The sequence below is a fragment of the Phalacrocorax aristotelis genome, chromosome 21 (genome assembly GCF_949628215.1).
Source record: "Phalacrocorax aristotelis chromosome 21, bGulAri2.1, whole genome shotgun sequence".
In the NCBI taxonomy this organism is placed as follows: Eukaryota; Metazoa; Chordata; class Aves; order Suliformes; family Phalacrocoracidae; genus Phalacrocorax; species Phalacrocorax aristotelis.
The window spans coordinates 937,452-953,362 of NC_134296.1; the positions used below are offsets into that span (position 1 = coordinate 937,452).

The 15,911-nt window shown below is 57.0% G+C and overlaps 1 protein-coding gene across 2 annotated transcripts in view; it reads left to right on the top strand.

Annotated features, from left to right (window-relative positions):
* Positions 1 to 14,805, top strand: part of KIF21B (kinesin family member 21B) — a 41,985-nt gene extending 27,180 nt beyond the window's left edge. The window contains exons 23-35 of one of the 2 annotated variants that reach the window (XM_075115265.1): positions 44 to 104; positions 423 to 480; positions 993 to 1,198; positions 1,675 to 1,749; positions 1,920 to 2,033; positions 2,722 to 2,760; positions 4,546 to 4,682; positions 4,980 to 5,160; positions 6,038 to 6,202; positions 6,726 to 6,843; positions 7,598 to 7,768; positions 8,250 to 8,449; positions 9,741 to 14,805. In XM_075115265.1, the coding sequence (XP_074971366.1) occupies positions 44 to 104; positions 423 to 480; positions 993 to 1,198; positions 1,675 to 1,749; positions 1,920 to 2,033; positions 2,722 to 2,760; positions 4,546 to 4,682; positions 4,980 to 5,160; positions 6,038 to 6,202; positions 6,726 to 6,843; positions 7,598 to 7,768; positions 8,250 to 8,449; positions 9,741 to 9,795 (1,580 nt within the window). In that variant the 3' untranslated portion in view covers positions 9,796 to 14,805. The remainder of the gene's footprint in view (positions 1 to 43; positions 105 to 422; positions 481 to 992; positions 1,199 to 1,674; positions 1,750 to 1,919; positions 2,034 to 2,721; positions 2,761 to 4,545; positions 4,683 to 4,979; positions 5,161 to 6,037; positions 6,203 to 6,725; positions 6,844 to 7,597; positions 7,769 to 8,249; positions 8,450 to 9,740) is intronic. The other variant, XM_075115267.1, reaches the window with a different exon arrangement.
* The last annotated feature ends 1,106 nt before the right edge of the window (positions 14,806 to 15,911 follow it).

Here is a 15,911-nt window from a genome sequence, read left to right on the forward strand (position 1 = left end):
GGTCCCCTCTGCGCTTCTGACACGCACTCTCCCTCCTGCACAGAGAACGGCTACACCAGCACCGATGAGGAGGTCTCGGAGTTCAGCCTGGCTTCAGATGGGAGGTGAGCACCCTGCCCAGCCCTGCACAAGCTGGTGGTGGCTGGGGAGGCCAGGGGTGGGGCAGGACGTCTGGTGCCACCCATGGGACCTCACAGATGGACTTGGATGAGCAAAGGCCCACCTAAGATTTCCTGTGGTGCCCAGCCCTTGGGGAGGGGAGCAGAGAAGTCTCTCAGACACCAGTGAGGACTAGGTCACCCCTTGGAGAAAGGGAGCTGGGGAGCAGGGGGTGACCCAAGGAGTCTGCTGGGCCAGTGGCAGCCTGCTCTCTGAAAGGCATTTGGCACTGAAGATCCATCTTTGCTGCCTTTTCCTTGCAGCATCTCCCAGTCTTTCACCATGAAGGGCTCGGCAAGCCAGGATGACTTCACGTTCAAGGTTAGTTGGTCTTCCTGTGTGGGCCCATCACAGGGCATGGGAGGAGGGGCGGAGGGGCACATTGCTCAGCAATGCTCCAGGCCTCTGCTCTGCAACCTGACCCTTGGAGAGCCAGGCTTGGCATAAGGCAGTATGGCTGGTCTCTGGGTGGGGTCAGCTCTAGGCAAGGGGGAAGCCAGGCCTCCTGGTCTTGGGGTCCTCTGAAGCACCAGAGACTTGGGAAACACCCACCACATCAGCCAATACCTTCCAGATTTGAGTGGGTGCCAGGGAGGTCCCTGTGCAGTGCTGCGTCCATTGCAGGCAAAGGTGGAAGAGAGCGCCTGTTATTCTGCACAGGCTGTCACATTTGTTTAGAGTACGGAGAGCCGTCACTGACGGGCATCCCAGCATGACACGGGGTACTCAACCTCCTGTGGCCAGAGATGAGCTGCCCCAGCCCACAGCTCTCTGGCTGCTCATGCTGTCCTCCCCCCACACTGCCTGTGCCTGAGCCCTCTGCCCTGCTCTAGGGAGAGCCCAAGCTCTCGGGGCAGATGAAGGCAGTATCAGCTGAGTGTCTCGGACCCACGCTGGATGTCTCCACCAAGAACATCACCAAGTCTTTGGCATCCCTCATGGAGATCAAAGAGGATGGGATAAGCTCCTCCATCCGAGACCCCTATTACAAGGAGAAAGTGTCACGCACCATCAGCCTGCCCACGCGAGGAAGCACCTTGTGAGCATGGGGTGATGGGTCTCTGGGCATTGGGAGGCTCATGAAGGCGTGGGCCACCAGGTGGGAAGCTGTACCCTGGCTGTAGAGTTGCAGAGAGGTGATGCTGACCCCAATTCTGCATCTGTCCAGGCTTGTCCTGCAGCAAGTGGTGGTGGATTTCTCCAGTGGGACTTGGAGAGTGTCTAGGAATAAGTTGGTATCCTCTGCAGATGGAGAGATGGGTACTCCAGGAGGAGGGAAAGAAAGGGGGCATGCAAGGGTCCCTGACTCACTGTCCTGGGTTATCAGCCTTCTTGGAGTCTTCTTGGGTTGCCAAAAGCTTCCATGCTTATGGGATGACTCAAGGCATCCTCTGATGAGAATGGAGGGACCCAACTTCTCTATTTGCTCTGCTGGGGAAGGACATGGGTGTTCAGCATGGAGGGATCCCAGCAGAGGGGGCAGCCACTCACTGTGCTCTGTTTCACTTGCTTTAGTCCCAGGCAATCTCGTGGCTCAGACACTTCGCCTCTGACAAGGAGGAAATCCTATGACCGTGGGCAACCTGCCAGGTGAGCTTGGGAGCTGGAGAAATGGCAACATGGGCAGGGAGAGGCTGGGTGGCCCAGACAAGTGGGGAGAGGTGCTGGCTGGGCCAGCTCTTGCTGGGCCCTGGTGTGCCAGGCAGCTGCCAGGTGAGCAGTTCCTGAGTCATGTGTCCCTCTAATCCTTCCTGGCTCAGGCCTCCTGATGTTGGCTTCACGCCTCCCTCATCCCCACCCACCCGTCCACGCAACGACCGCAATGTCTTCTCCCGTCTCACGAGCAACCAGAGCCAGGGGTCTGCCTTGGATAAGTAAGTCCTGGTGGGGCAGGAGGGTCTGAGTGAGGGGGACCCATACCATAACAGTAACGGCACCTACTGGGTCCCATGGTGGGGTGTGGGAGCACAGGACCTGGGTCAGCTCCAGCCAGCCTCCCGTGACCATTTTCGCTCCCTGCTCCTCTCCATGAGGGGGCAGATGCTTTGCAAGGGCCATGCTGGACCCTTGTCCTGTCCTGCCTGCTGTGTGTCTCCTGAGCTTAGCTGCTTGCAGGAGCTTGCAGCCCTGGCCTCTGGCTAAGCCCTACTTGGAGACACAGCAGTGCCAGACTTGGACCACTGGAAAAGGCTGTGGAGCAGGCTGGGGTGAGGCAGGATGGGGGCTCATGGAAGCTGAAGGACTGGCACCAACCCACAAATGCAGCTCCAGCCTCCCAGCCTCCCCCTGCAGCAGGTTGGGCAGCTGCCCTCATCTCGAAGCATTGCTAGCAGCGCTGGCATTCCCTGATGGAGATCTGCTGTCTGATCCTCACATGCACTCCTGCTCCTCTGCCCTCTCCCCCGGTTCTCCACGTGTGCTCCTCTTTCTCCTTCTCTCCCCTCGTCCTTCTCTCTGTCCTACACTGGCTTGGATGCAATAACAATCCTCCATCTCTGACTCCCACTGCCTCTTCTAGTCTGGGTTTTCTCTCCCATAATCCTGCTAATTTTCTGCCCCTAGGTCTGATGACAGCGATTCCTCTGTCTCGGAGGTGCTGAGGTATAGACAACTTTCTATTTATTATCCCTTCCTCTCCTCCTCCTTCTCTCTGTCTCATGAGTCTGCTCTCCCTTGTCCCTGCATGCTCCACCTGCGCCTTGCTGCTCTCCCCCACCTCCCTGCTTGTGTGTGCTGACCCCTCCTGGCATGCCACCTCCCGTATCTGGCTGTCCCCTTGGTTTTAGGTTCGAACCATTCCTGCTCTGATCACCCATTGGAAACGTGGCACTGGGCTCACCCATGGGCACTGGCTGGTTTGGGGTGGCAGCATGTTCTCTTCCATCTCTGATGGGCTCTCATCAGCATGACACCACCATGTCCCGTCCTGTCCCCCAGCTCTCCAGCAGGACGGTGTGATGCTGGGGAAGGGGGTGAGCAGCCCTGGGTGCTGCCAGCATGTCCTTGCAAGCATCCTCCAGGCAAATATCTCCAGGTGCTCCCCACACCTGGTTGTGCTTCCCTGGTGCTGGGTTGTGGGTGGGTGGAGCTCTTCCCCAAAGAAACCAAGTCGGATTGTGGTACAGAGGTCAGCCTTAGGGTTAAGGTGCTCCTGGGCTTGTCCCACTACCCGCTCCTGCCTCCAGAGGTTTCCCAACATGAGGGCCACCTTTCCCCCATCCTTTAGGAACATCAGCCCTCCAGCACCGGGGTGTCCCCTTGTGTTGCCCACGCCCTGAGTTCCCACCATCACTGGGGAGGTGGCACCAGCTGTGTCTGTGCTGCATCACCTTGGGCAGTTTGCTGCCAGGCAGCCGTGCCATGTCCGTTGATAACCTCTCACCCAGGGGAGCCAGGACTTCCATTCAGATTCAGTGTTGCCTTGAGACTGGTAGAAACACTAGGGGTCAGGGGAGGGCCGTTTAATGTGAGTTTGTAAGTGCAGTTGCTAAATTGGAAGGATCACATGCATTTCATTTCCAAACCCAAATTAATGAGCCTGTGTTTGTCCTCGTGGCTAATGCAAACCTTACGTGGCCTCGGGCCTGCCCTTGTGCAGCCCCGTGCCTCAGCCTGCCTGTGAGACTGGCACAACTCAGTGCCCCGTGGCCGTGGGGAGGCTGTGCTTTGGGACGCCAGCTGGGAAGAGCTGTCAGTGGCCACACATGCTGGGGTCTGGAAGGGTAGTGCTGTTGGTCCTCACCACCCTGAGCACTGCTGAAGAGGGGGTTGGCAGATGCGCAGGCGTCCCTTGGAGGGAGGTTTGGCAGGGGTAGGTCCTCTCCTGCCCAGAGCCAGCAGTGGGTGCAGGGCTTCCACAGCCTTGTGACAGGGACGCTGGGGGCAAACGTGGGTGCCGTACTTCCGTCACCCTCGTGGTCTCATGTAGAGGAGCGGGGCCCTGTCTCCAGCTGTCACCAGCCACAGGCTGACAGCCTCCAAGGAACTGGGGTGCTGGATATTGATACCCTGAAACATTCATCCCAGCAGAGTTTCAGGCTGGAGAAGGCACGGTTTGTCCCAGACTGACCTGAGGACCATGAGCTGAGTCTCCTGGCTCCTTGGGTCTGTGCTGGCCAGGTGTGAGAGGTTCTGCAGGTGGACAGAGGCCACTGGACAGCCCCCCTTTCCCAGTTGGTATTGCTGGGGCAGAGGCAGGAGGCAGGGGCTGCTCCTGGGGAGATTCCTGGGGTTTCTGCAAAGTCCTTTGCTCAGACATGCTGGGTTCAGATGGAGGGACCCATCACGATGAAAGGCAGTGGAAGATGCTTGGGGTGAGGCAGCTATTGCTCTCCCATGCCCCTCCACATACACCCCACCATGCTTGTTCTTTCTTTCCCACGCAAGGGGCATCATTAACCCAGTGGGTGGCACCAAGAATGCCCGGACAGCCCCGCTGCAGTGTGTCTCCGTGGCAGAAGGACACACCAAGCCTGTGCTCTGCCTGGATGCCACTGATGAGCTGCTTTTCACTGGGTCCAAAGGTGCGTGATGGACAGAGAGGCTGGGGGGTTGCTGGCCTGCAAATGGGAGCAGGTTGGCACAGGGGAATACATGAAATGCTGGGCACCATGGGGATGGTTCCTCCTGGGCCTCTCTCCTGTCCCTCTGTGTTGTGCCTTGCCCTGCACTGCCCTGGTGCTGGGGCTTTCTGGCTCTTTTCCTCTGGCTCTGTGGGTGGAGGGAGGCAATGCTCAGAAGGGTTATTACCCCCATGCCACCATGCCCTCGGAGGGACCCCTCCCAGCCTGACGCTCTTGGGCACTTTCCTCCTCTCACAGACCGGAGCTGCAAAATGTGGAACCTGGTGACAGGCCAAGAAATTGCTTCCCTCAAGGGTCACCCAAACAACGTGGTTTCCATCAAGTACTGCAGCCACACGGGGCTGGTGTTCACCGTGTCCACGTCGTACATCAAAGTGTGGGACATCCGGGACTCAGCCCGGTGCATCCGCACCCTCACGTACGTGGCAGGCGGGAACAGCTGTGGGGGACTCTGGGCACTCTGGGCATCTCTGGCTTTGCAGAAGCCAGTCCCAGGATCTACTGGGTCTGGGGAGAAGGCCAAGTACCAGCTGCGTTAGTGCCAGTTTGCAGTGCTGCATCCTAAGGGAACAGGGAGGTTGGGAGAGAGCTTGGGGGGAGTGGACCCATGGGGACCTCCTGCAGCAAAGGCTCAGGGTGAAGAGTTTTGGAGAGATTTACAGCTACATCTGGGGATGGCCGAGAGAGCCAGCAGCTCCATAGAGGAGGCACAGCCCCTAACAGTATTGTGGCTGAGTAAATTACAGGCTTGCCAGTGGGAAACTCGGATCTTTATGAGGAGTTTGAGGACCAGAAAGGAGCATGGGACAGGCTGTGGCTGTGGTCTGCTGGTCTGGAGCAGGGATCAAATGTTATGAGACTATGGCAGGTCAGGGTTACCAGCTCGCTCCAGCATAGAGCTCCAGCCTCAGCTCATCTACCTTGACCTAAAGGTGCAGAGGCCAAATACCTCTGCCCCCTGTGCTGACTGGCAACACTAGTCAGCTCTTCCTGCAGGAAGCAAAGAGGAGTGGGAGGAGAGAAAAGCAGCCCTCAAGTGGAAACCAGGGCAGGGTGTTCCGTGTCACGCACACACCTGACATCCTTGGCTCCTTCTGCAAGCAGGGCACTGGCCTACGGACAGAGGTCTTGTTTATCCCTTTGTGGACAGAGAGATGGTGGTACCTGTAGGGCCCATTCCTGATGTGGGACCCACCTGTGCCAGCCTGGAGCCAACAACCCCGTGTGGTTCCCGAGTGGGGCCTCGGTGGCTCTGATCTCTGCTCATCCTCCCACATTGACCTCTCTCTCCTTAGGTCTTCTGGACAGGTGATGTCTGGGGATGCATGTGCTGGGACCACCACCCGCACTGTCACCAGCGTGCAGGGGGAGCACCAGATCAACCAGATTGCTCTCAACCCCACTGGCACCACACTCTATGCTGCCACTGGTAACTCTGTCCGCATCTGGGAGCTGAGCAGGTGAGGGGGAGTGCTGGGGTGGGCAGGACAGCTTAGGGATGCTGAGTGGAGGCTGTCTGCCCAGAGGGGCCTGAAATTACTTCCCCCAGAGAAAGTGAAAGCCTTTTAGCAATGGAAGTGGCCTAGAATAAGGACTTTCAGGACCCTTTCCTGTGGGACCCAAGGGGTGATGAGCAGCAATGGGGCTACTTGGAGTGGGGGTTATTTCCATGAGCTGCACAGAGCTTAGGAGAGGGGGAAAGACATGGGGGATGAGCAGCAGTACCCCCCTGGGTTTTGCCCTTGCCTTTCTCCCTGCCAGGTGGGCACTGGGCTGCTGACCCCTTGCTGCAGCCAAGGCTCTGTAGCCAGATGTTGACATGCTCTGAGGCTGCCTTCCTCCCCTGGCATCACTAGGAAGAAGGGGGTCCCTGCTCACAATCCCTGAAGGAAACAACCGCTTCTGGAGGGCTCCAGGCCTTTGGGGGTCTCTGGTGGGAGGGTACCTGGGAAGGGGCTGGCTGACCCATGTCATTGAACTCAGGTTGCAGCCCGTTGGGAAGCTGAGTGGCCACATAGGGCCTGTGATGTGTCTCACGGTAAACCAGACGGCGAGCAACCATGACCTGGTGGTCACAGGCTCCAAAGATCACTACGTCAAGGTACTCTCCTCCTTGGAGTGCAGAACCCTGTGTCCCATAGGGAAGCCCAGATGTTGGCAACCCTTAAGGTCTCTTCTCTCCTCCTGAAATCTGAGCCCAGATCCTGTTTTCACCTCTGCATGTGAGGTTTTTGCATATCTCAGCCCAACCTAAATCTTGCCTTTTGCTTGGTCCGCAATACAAATGCACCTTTGGAGATGGATTTGCGTTTCTCTCATCCCCTGGGCTCTGTGGTGGTATTGGCATATTATTGCTGACCCAGGTTAGCAGCTCACCCTGTTCTGCTTGATTCTCCTCCCCAGTACAGATGCTTTGTGCCTGCTTGTTCACAGCTCCAGCACAGCAAGAACTTGCCCTTCCCTCTTAGGTTTCTGCTGGTTTTTATCAGGTTGATTGGTGCTGGCACCAGGGGAGTGGAGAGGGATAGTGAGATGATGACAGAGGCAGAATCCCACTCTTCTGACAGCTGCAAGCTGTTAGCTTGGCTCATGGAGGTGTGTGAAAGCTCACCATGAGTAAAATGCAGCAGAATGGGGGCTGTCTCTGGTGGTAGACCTCCCCTGATGGTGGCAGGACCTCTGGAGAGACCTCAGCCCCCAAAAACACTCCACTCACCAATGCCCGCTCCCATTTCCAGCATCACTCTGGGTGCCCTGAGCCTACAAAACAGAAGGCGATGGCCCAGTTCTCCAAGACAGCGTCAACTCTGTTTCCAGTGCCATCTGGGGTTCTTCACCCACTCTTTTTCCCCCAGGTGTTCGAGATTGCTGAAGGCATGGTGGGCAATATTGGCCCCACTCACAACTTTGAGCCCCCTCACTATGATGGCATCGAGTGCCTGGCCATCCAGGGAGACATCCTCTTCAGCGGCTCCAGGGACAATGGCATAAAGAAGTGGGATCTGGAGCAGCAGGAACTTATCCAGGTTTGGAGGGGAGCAAACAGCACAGGTCCTTGGGGTAACATGGGGCAGAGCAGTGCTGCTGCTGGTGCCTTTGTTCAGGGGCCTGGTGCCAGTGTCCTGCACTGAGCTAACCGGGGAGGGCACTCCCATTCCTGGGAATCTGGCAGTGCCCATGCGAGGTGGCTCTACCCCCATAAGTTTGTGCCGTAGGGCACTCAGCATTGCCGGCTCCCCCGGCACACAGGCTGTAGCATCAGTTGCAGCGTCAGGTGTTCTGTTCATCTCTGAAGACGGGATTGCTGTCTCCTGCCTGGGGGACAAACCAAGCCCTGACTTCTAAATCCATCCGCTGGCCTCCTGACTTTGTATCACTAGCCCCATGATCCAAATCAGTCCCAACGCGACAGTGAGGATCTGAGCCTCCCTGGTTGGGTGCGTGAGGCTGCTGGTGATGCTGCAGAGGGTGTTGGTTATGATCTCTGCTCTGTGCCTGTACCTACAGCAAATCCCCAATGCCCACAAAGACTGGGTGTGTGCCCTGGCCTTCATCCCTGGCCGCCCTATGGTGCTGAGTGCCTGCCGAGGAGGCATGATCAAGGTCTGGAACGTGGACACCTTCACCCCAGTTGGGGAGATCAAAGGGCATGACAGCCCCATCAACGCCATTTGCACCAACTCAAAGCACATCTTCACCGCCTCCAGGTGAGCCCTGGGCTTTCTGCTCCCCAGAGCCCCGGGAGGTGGGAGACCCCTGGGTTGAACTGTCATCCCCAGGCTGGGGTGGGCGTGTGCTGAGTGGGCAGGGAGCAGGGAGGGAGGGAAGGAAGGGGGGAGTCTCGCAGCTTTCTAGTCGGTCCACGCCTTCATCTCATCTTGCCTGCCTTAGCCTGCCCCACGACGTGGCCTGCCCGCTGCGGTGCCAAGAGCTATGCCCTCGACAGTCCCCTGCCATGCTCCGGTGATGCCCTGGGTATCCCCCATGCAGGGACCCCTCTTCCCCGGGGCTGGGCATCCTCTGCTGCTCTCGGGGAGCTCTTTAGCAGCAAGACTCTGATATCCTCTTTTCGACCATGTCCCTTTTCTCCCTTCCTTTTTCTCTGTCTCTCTCTGTCTCTCCTCCTCCCCACCTCCCATCTGTGCCACAGTGACTGCCGGGTAAAGTTATGGAATTACGTGCCTGGGCTCACCCCTTGCCTTCCACGACGCGTCCTTGCCATAAAGGGTCGTGCTACTAGTCTGCCTTGACCCTCCTGCTCTTTCTGACTCTCTCGCTCATGCACTCTTCTTCTGTCTTTTCTTTTCTCTTTCTCTCCATCTCTTTCTCCCTCTGTCTTTCTCTCTGTTGCTTGCTTTTGCTCCTTTCTTTCTCTTTTTCTTTCTTTCTCTCTGGTCTGAGCTGCTTCTTCACGGTATGAAACTATTTTGCGTTTTTTTTTCCCACTTGATAAATCCTTGCTAGAAGTGACTTGCCCCTTTGTCCCAGCCACATCCCCCACGTTGTTTTGTTTGCTTTTTTTTTCTTTTTTTTTTTCCTTGCCAAGTGTCCACATCTACTGTGGCAGCTCTGTGGAAGCTGTGGCTTGCATGGATGGTGGGGCGGGAGTCAGCAGCCACCCCCAAAGCAGCCCATGCCCTGGGGAGACCAAGCACAGCAGCTCCCTGCAGTATCACTGCTTTTCACCTCGTTAGAGCTCATTCAAGGGGTGCAGGAGTCCTGTTGTTGGGGTCAGCCCTGGAGATCACCATTCCCCTTTGTCCCCAGTAGCTGCCAGTGGGGTGAGCTGGAGGCTGAGCCCCAGCTGGGCCCGCCTGCTCCCCAAAATGGATTGGGCAACCTCCTGCCAAGAGAATAGAGCCTGGAAGTCTTGTGGGCTGCATGCTGCCATGGGCTGGGGGTGGGGAGCATCTCTTTGCAGTGCCTCCCTGCAGCATGTCTGCAGGGCTCCTGCGGGAGCCCCTGAGTCACGCCATCCCTCTCACCTTTGTTTCTCAGTGACTTGACAGTGAAGCTCTGGAGTGGGAGGAGGTTACCCGCAGGGTCGAACTAGGAACTGCAGAAAGACTGGACGATGTGTCAGGAGGGTGACGATCGGGGTACCTCTCCCTTGCTATCAAGACCCTGCCATCTACAGGAGCTCACCCCAGGGACAGGTTTCTTTGTGCCTGACCCAATAGATGGACAATGTCCCATCTGGTACTTTGAGCACTGCCAGCTCCTGTGAGGAGGCAGCTTCATGGGGCACCGCCAGCTCCACCTTCCCCCCTGCTGAGGTTTCTTGATGGTTTTCCAGTGACCAGGAAATGTTTTGTGTCTCTTCTCACCCACTCTGCTGCAACGCCTGCTGGGACTCCTAGGGGTCAGAGCTCCTTGGATCCTTCTCAGAGACACCCAGTTCCCTCCTGCCACTTGGGCTCATGTAGCATTCCTCATGATGTGTTTCTTCTGTCCCTGTTGGCTCTGGGGCTGGTTCCTGCAGGAGCCTTTCTCCACTCCACAGCCATGAGGACATTTGGTGTCTGCTGGCCAGGACCACAGCATAGAGGAACTGCTTCTTTGGAGACATTACTGGTGGGACAGCCTGTCTGCTGTGAGGGGTCTGCAGAAGGATTTCCAGGTAGTCCCATCATTTCTCATCCTCCTTCTACATGTCCCCAGCAATTGGAGGCACACACTTCTGAGCTCCTTTGCCATGTCCCAGCTGTGGAGGCACAGAAAGCCTGGGAAGATCTCTGTTGGGCAGCTTCCAGACAAACCTTCCACAGTTCCCTTCGATGTTCTCCAAACCCCAGTCTTAAATTCAGCTGACCCATGGCTCTTGGGCTCTTCCCAGTGTGCCCACCGTGCTTTGCAGTGGGGATGGGAAGTGCTGCTTAGCCCTGCTCTTGATACCTTGGGGTTTTGTGGTGGGTTCCTGCGGCATATTAACCCCCTTGAGACAGAGAAATGAAGCAAGGACAGAGGTTACAGAAGAAAGAAGCCAAGGCTGGGTTTGTCACCCCCCCACCCCTGTGGCCCATCTCGTTTTGCCCTCACTGGGAGCTGGACGCTGTAACTCCTTCACCCAGGCTCTGCTCTCAGCCTTCTCCTGGGGATGGGCCTAGCTCAGGTTTGGCCCATCAGCCCCCGTGGAGCCGGAGGCATGGAGCAGCCGGGGTTTGGGCCAGGATGGAGTCAGCTGTGCTGGGAGTGGGGTGAGGAAGGGGTTGCACACACTGGTCTTGCACAAGTCCACTGATTCACCCCATGCCTGAAAGACAATCCTACAGTGGATGATCTCGCACAATCCAGCCTCCATGAAAGGCTGTGGGCTCTGTCTAGGAGTCTGTCCCCAAGGACACAGCCTGTCCAGGCTCACTCCTCCCTCTCTCCTGGGTAAGGGGCTGGCAAGGCCCTGATCTCGCACTGGAGCTTTCCTCCCTCTCTCCAATGCTGTGGCCGTCCCACAACAAGCCCTGCCTGGCCCAGGGCAGGACAGAGCAGGGGATGGTCCAACGAGACCCCAGGAGTGGTGCTGTTGCCATGCATGCTCTCACTTCCCCTTTGTCACAGAAGAATCAGCTTTTGAACTATAACTTAAGGCTTTTTCCACATTATCCCACCAGCACTGAACTGGGATCTCAGAGGCCAGGGGCTCCAGGAGCTGCCCCATAAACCACAGACCATTATCCCTCTGCTTTGTCCAACCGTGGTGACTTGTGGACCAGCGCCAGGTCATTTGCCACCGTCCCTTGTTAAAACCATTCCAGGGGAGCACAGGAATTCCTCTGCATCTTGAAAGGCAGGAGCATCTCTGTTGATTTGATAGGGTTTTTTTGCCTTTTGAGGAGGGGAAAAAACCCCACGCTGCTGCTTTGTCTCGGCAGAAGGCATGATGGAGTGTGTGAGTGTGATCCCTGCCCAGGACGGTGACTGGTCCCTTGTGATCATGTCCAAGCCCTGCGCAGCCCGGGACTGGCAGCCACATTGAGGCGAGGAGCCCTCCTGCCACGCTGGTGGAGCAGCAGTGGCAGTGCTGGCAGCTCTGGGCTGTGCACCCAGCAGGACCAGAGGGGGCAAACAGAAACACACGGTGCACCACGGCTGCCAGAGTAAAGCACAGATGTGGGGACTGGAGGAGGCATTACCCGCCAAGCCTCTCTTGGAGAGGGTTTCTCTGCTCTTTCCTCAGCCAGTTTAACCTTCACTTGGTCAGAGGGGTGGGGGGGGTCTGTGGGCGTGGGTGTGTGTGTTTGACTGTCCGTAGCCAGGTGTACCATGTGCATCACTGTCTGCACCAAGATCTGCCAGTGCCTGACCTGAAACCTCTCGCTGCTCCCTGCTGAAGTCGCTGAAGGGACCTGCTCTTGTGGTGCTCGGGGTCAGACCTGCTTTGCCTTTCGCCACCGGTTTCTTCCCACGGGTAGGCTGCAAGTGCCTGCTTGACTTCCCAGGGCTGAGTGGCCAGCCCTGGATGATGCTGAGCATCCACCTCGGTGCAGCAGCATGTTTCAAGGCTTTTGCAGCCTGGAGGTGGAGGGAGCTGGGTACAGTGGCACAGCAGCAAGCGTCTGGAGGTGGGGCCTTTGAAGCAAGGGGTGACTGTGATCGCATAGCTCTGTGTGTGTGTGTGTGTGTGTGTGTGTGTGTGTGTGTGTGTGTACGTACATCTTAGTATCTATGTGGGTTGGTGTTTCCCATGCAGGAGAGTGTTTCTTGGGTGTTGATCTGGTTTAGCTACCTCATGGTGCAAGCTGGGTGCTGTTGTCATTCGGTTTTATTTTGGGGATGGGGTGGGGAGTTTGTGTTTTTAGTTTGTTCTTCTCTTATTGTTATTGTTACAGTTTTGACACTTGAATTCATCCTGGGGACATGTAGCCTCACCCCCACCTCGCTGCATGTCTGAGCCACCCCTTGTACGCCCCCCCGCCTCCTCCTGGGCAGCACAGCAGGACCAGGTCCTGCACTGTCCTGTGCTCCCAGCTCTCACCTTTGTAGTGGGATCCCCCAGCTGAGTCACAACACTGACATTTTGCTCCCATTGCTGGTGGAATGCTTGGACTGAGGTTCAGCATTGTTGCTGTTAATTTTTGGGCTGATTTGCAGTGGTCCCTCTTGTTCCTTAGAAGGATGGAAAGGGACCTCTGAAAGGTTAAGCTCAGCTTGTATTCCTGCCTCTGCTCTCACAGGTATTTGCTGTGGATGCAATGAAGTCCTCCTTGTCTGGGAAATGTCCATGCAAAGCACATGTCTGGAATGGGCTGGTCCTAGTCCCCATTTCACAGAGCCTGCTGTAATTTGGAGGCAGCCTGGACCAGCAGGGAACTGGTGCTATAAAAGCCTCTGTCCAGGGTGGGGGCAGTCTGTGAGAGAAGCTGAGCCCCCAGATTACCCCCTGTATCAGGGCTGAGGAGCCGACACAGGGCTGTCCTCCCCCTCCCCTGGCACAGTGGGGTTTGGGAAGGGGCTTGCAGCTCTGAGCCACACTGTCAGTTTGGGGGGCAGGTTCCCCCAAACACTAAAGCACAAGGTCCCAACATGCAGGTGGTCTAGCAAGGGTAGCCCTTTGGACTCTGGTCCTTCGGAGCTCAGACCGGGGCTGTGTGCTTGGATAGCCGAGGTGGAGGTGGGGCTAGGGATGATGATGAGGACTGTTGGCCTACCAGAGGAAGCTGGTGAGCTGTTTCATCCTTTTGCACTGTAGTGGGATGCTCCCCTGGGGCTCGGGACTTGCACTGCTGCATAGCTTAAGTCCCTCTTGTGGCCTCTGAGCCCCTCTGCCAGCCCCTCCATTGCAGGGGCAGTTTGGAGCTGCCTTCAGACCATGCACTTCATTTTGCTTCACCCTTGGGTGCCTTGGTTTGTACCAAGGGTGTGATGATACCTGCAGTCCAGGGAGGTCCTTCACTTCCTCAAATCACTGGGTGATGCTTTTATTCCCGGGCCTGACTCTTGCTCTGTGGGTCTCCTCCCTCCAGCACACAGGGCTCAGCTCCAGCCTCTGCTGATGGTGTAGTGCTGGCCCATAGCTGAGCTTTGCACACGAGGGTGAAGAAGCCTCAGGAGCCCAAAAGCACTGGGCCCCCAAACCACTGTGAGCCCAGCCAGAGAGCCTGGGCACTGCCCCTTCCCCAGCACCCACAGCTTTTATGGCACAAAAGGACAGGCTGTTGGTGCATCTGCCAGCTGTGAGGAGCTGGAGCGCCAGGGTCCTGTCACCCCCAGGTAAGTTGTTCCTCCCCAGCACCTCTGAGCACAGCTGCTTTGGGGGTCTCAGATGCTGCCTCCTGCCTTGGCGCTGCAGAACCAGTGCCTGCTCCCCAGGGTGCTCTCCCAGTGCCCCTATCCCAGTCCTTCCCCTGTCCTATGCTGGATGGGGTCCAGGTACGATCCCTGCAGAGCACACAGCTCTCGCTTTTCAGCAAGCTCACTGGAGCTTTTCTCCATCCTGCAGGCTGCACACCCCCCTGAGCCCCTTTCACCCTCCTGGGTAATGAAGGGGACCCCTGGCCCCTGCAAGTGGTGCTCCAGCTGTAACTGGGGGGAAGCCCAGCACAACCCCCAACCCCTCAGGCCCTGGCCTGGCCTCCTGGGCCTCATCCCCAGAAAAGCACAGCCCTCTGCCTTCTTCCTGCCCCCGGGGGCTTGTCCCCCCCACCCATACCAGCTCTGCCCCTGGTACCTGCCAGCTGTTCTGCATCCCCCACATCCTGGGACCACCCAACATCCTCTGGTCCAGCCCTGCAGCAGGGCTCAGGCAGCTGCAGCATCATGTCGCCTGCTCTGTCCTCCCTTACCGCTGCACAAGGATCACAAACAGCAGGTGCCTTTTCTTGCTTGGAGCTGTTTCCTAGAGGCCAACTCTTGTGAAGGCTTTCTTTTTTTTCTTCTCTGCTAGGTCGTGCAGCCCAGGCCAGTGGTCTGGGTTTGTCAGAGGACAAGGTGTGTACATATATTTTATACCTCGATGTGTTCCTGTAAATAGTGTAAGTTATTTTGGTCTCATGATGTACATGTTTTTTCAATGGTTGTGTTTGGTCCTTGCCTTTTTGTCTTCACAAATAAAATGTGCTGCAATGAACTGAAGGAGCAGAGATGGCTTTGAAGAGAGGAAGAGCACAGCTGTGAGCCACCCACCTGACCCTGATGCACCTGGCAAAGGGGCTGGGGGAAAGGCTGGGTAAACTGATGCTGCTTCAGGAGAGCCAACTTTGGCCTCTTCAAAGACCTGCTTGGAGGAATCCCATAGGTAGGGGGGTCTAAGACTGCTGGTACCACTTCCTCCGAGCTCAAGATCGGTGCATCCCTATGAGAAAGAAGTCAAGCAAAGGAGTCAGGAGACCCATGTGGATGAGCAAAGAGCTTCTAGAAGAACTCAAATGGAAGGAGGAGGTTTACAGTATGTGGGAAAAGGGACTGGCCACTTGGGAGGAATATAGGAACGTTGTCAGGGTATGCAGTGTTGCAACGAGGAAGGCCAAGGCCCGCTTGGAACTAAATCTGGCACGGGATGTCGAGGATAACAAGAAGGGCTTCTTTGAATACATAGTAGTAAAAGAAAGAGAGGGGAAACTGTTGGCCCGCTGCTGAACAAGGTGGGTGCCCTGGTGACACAGGATGCAGAGAAGGCAGCATTACTGAATGCTGTCGTGGTTTAGCGGCAGCTCAGCCCCACACAGTCGCTCGCTCACTCCCCCACCGGTAGATGGGGGAGAGAATCAGAAGGGTAACGCTCGTGGGTTGGGATAAGAACAGTTTAATAATGAAAATTAAAAGAAACAACAGTAGAAATGCAATGTGAAGGAGAACAATGAGAGGCGCAAAACCCCGGGGGAGGGGGGGAAGGGAGGGGAGGGGAGAGGGGGAACGAACCGCCGGAACAAACCGCACGCGCCGCAGCCGCTCGCCGCCCGCCGACCCGACGCCGCGCCGCCCGCGCGCTGCCACTGCCCCCCCTCAATATACTGGTCATGGTGTCACATGGTATGGAATGAACCTGCCATTGGCCAGTCGGGGTCAGCCGCCCCCACCATGGCCCTGCCCCTCCCAGCCCCCCCTGCCACGCCACGCGGCAGAGCGCGGGAAGCTGGAAAGGTAGCTGACCCCCACAGTGAGGAGAATTAACCCCTTCTCAGCCAAAACCAGCACATTCTCCACCCCTTATTCCATACCACTTACACCATGCCC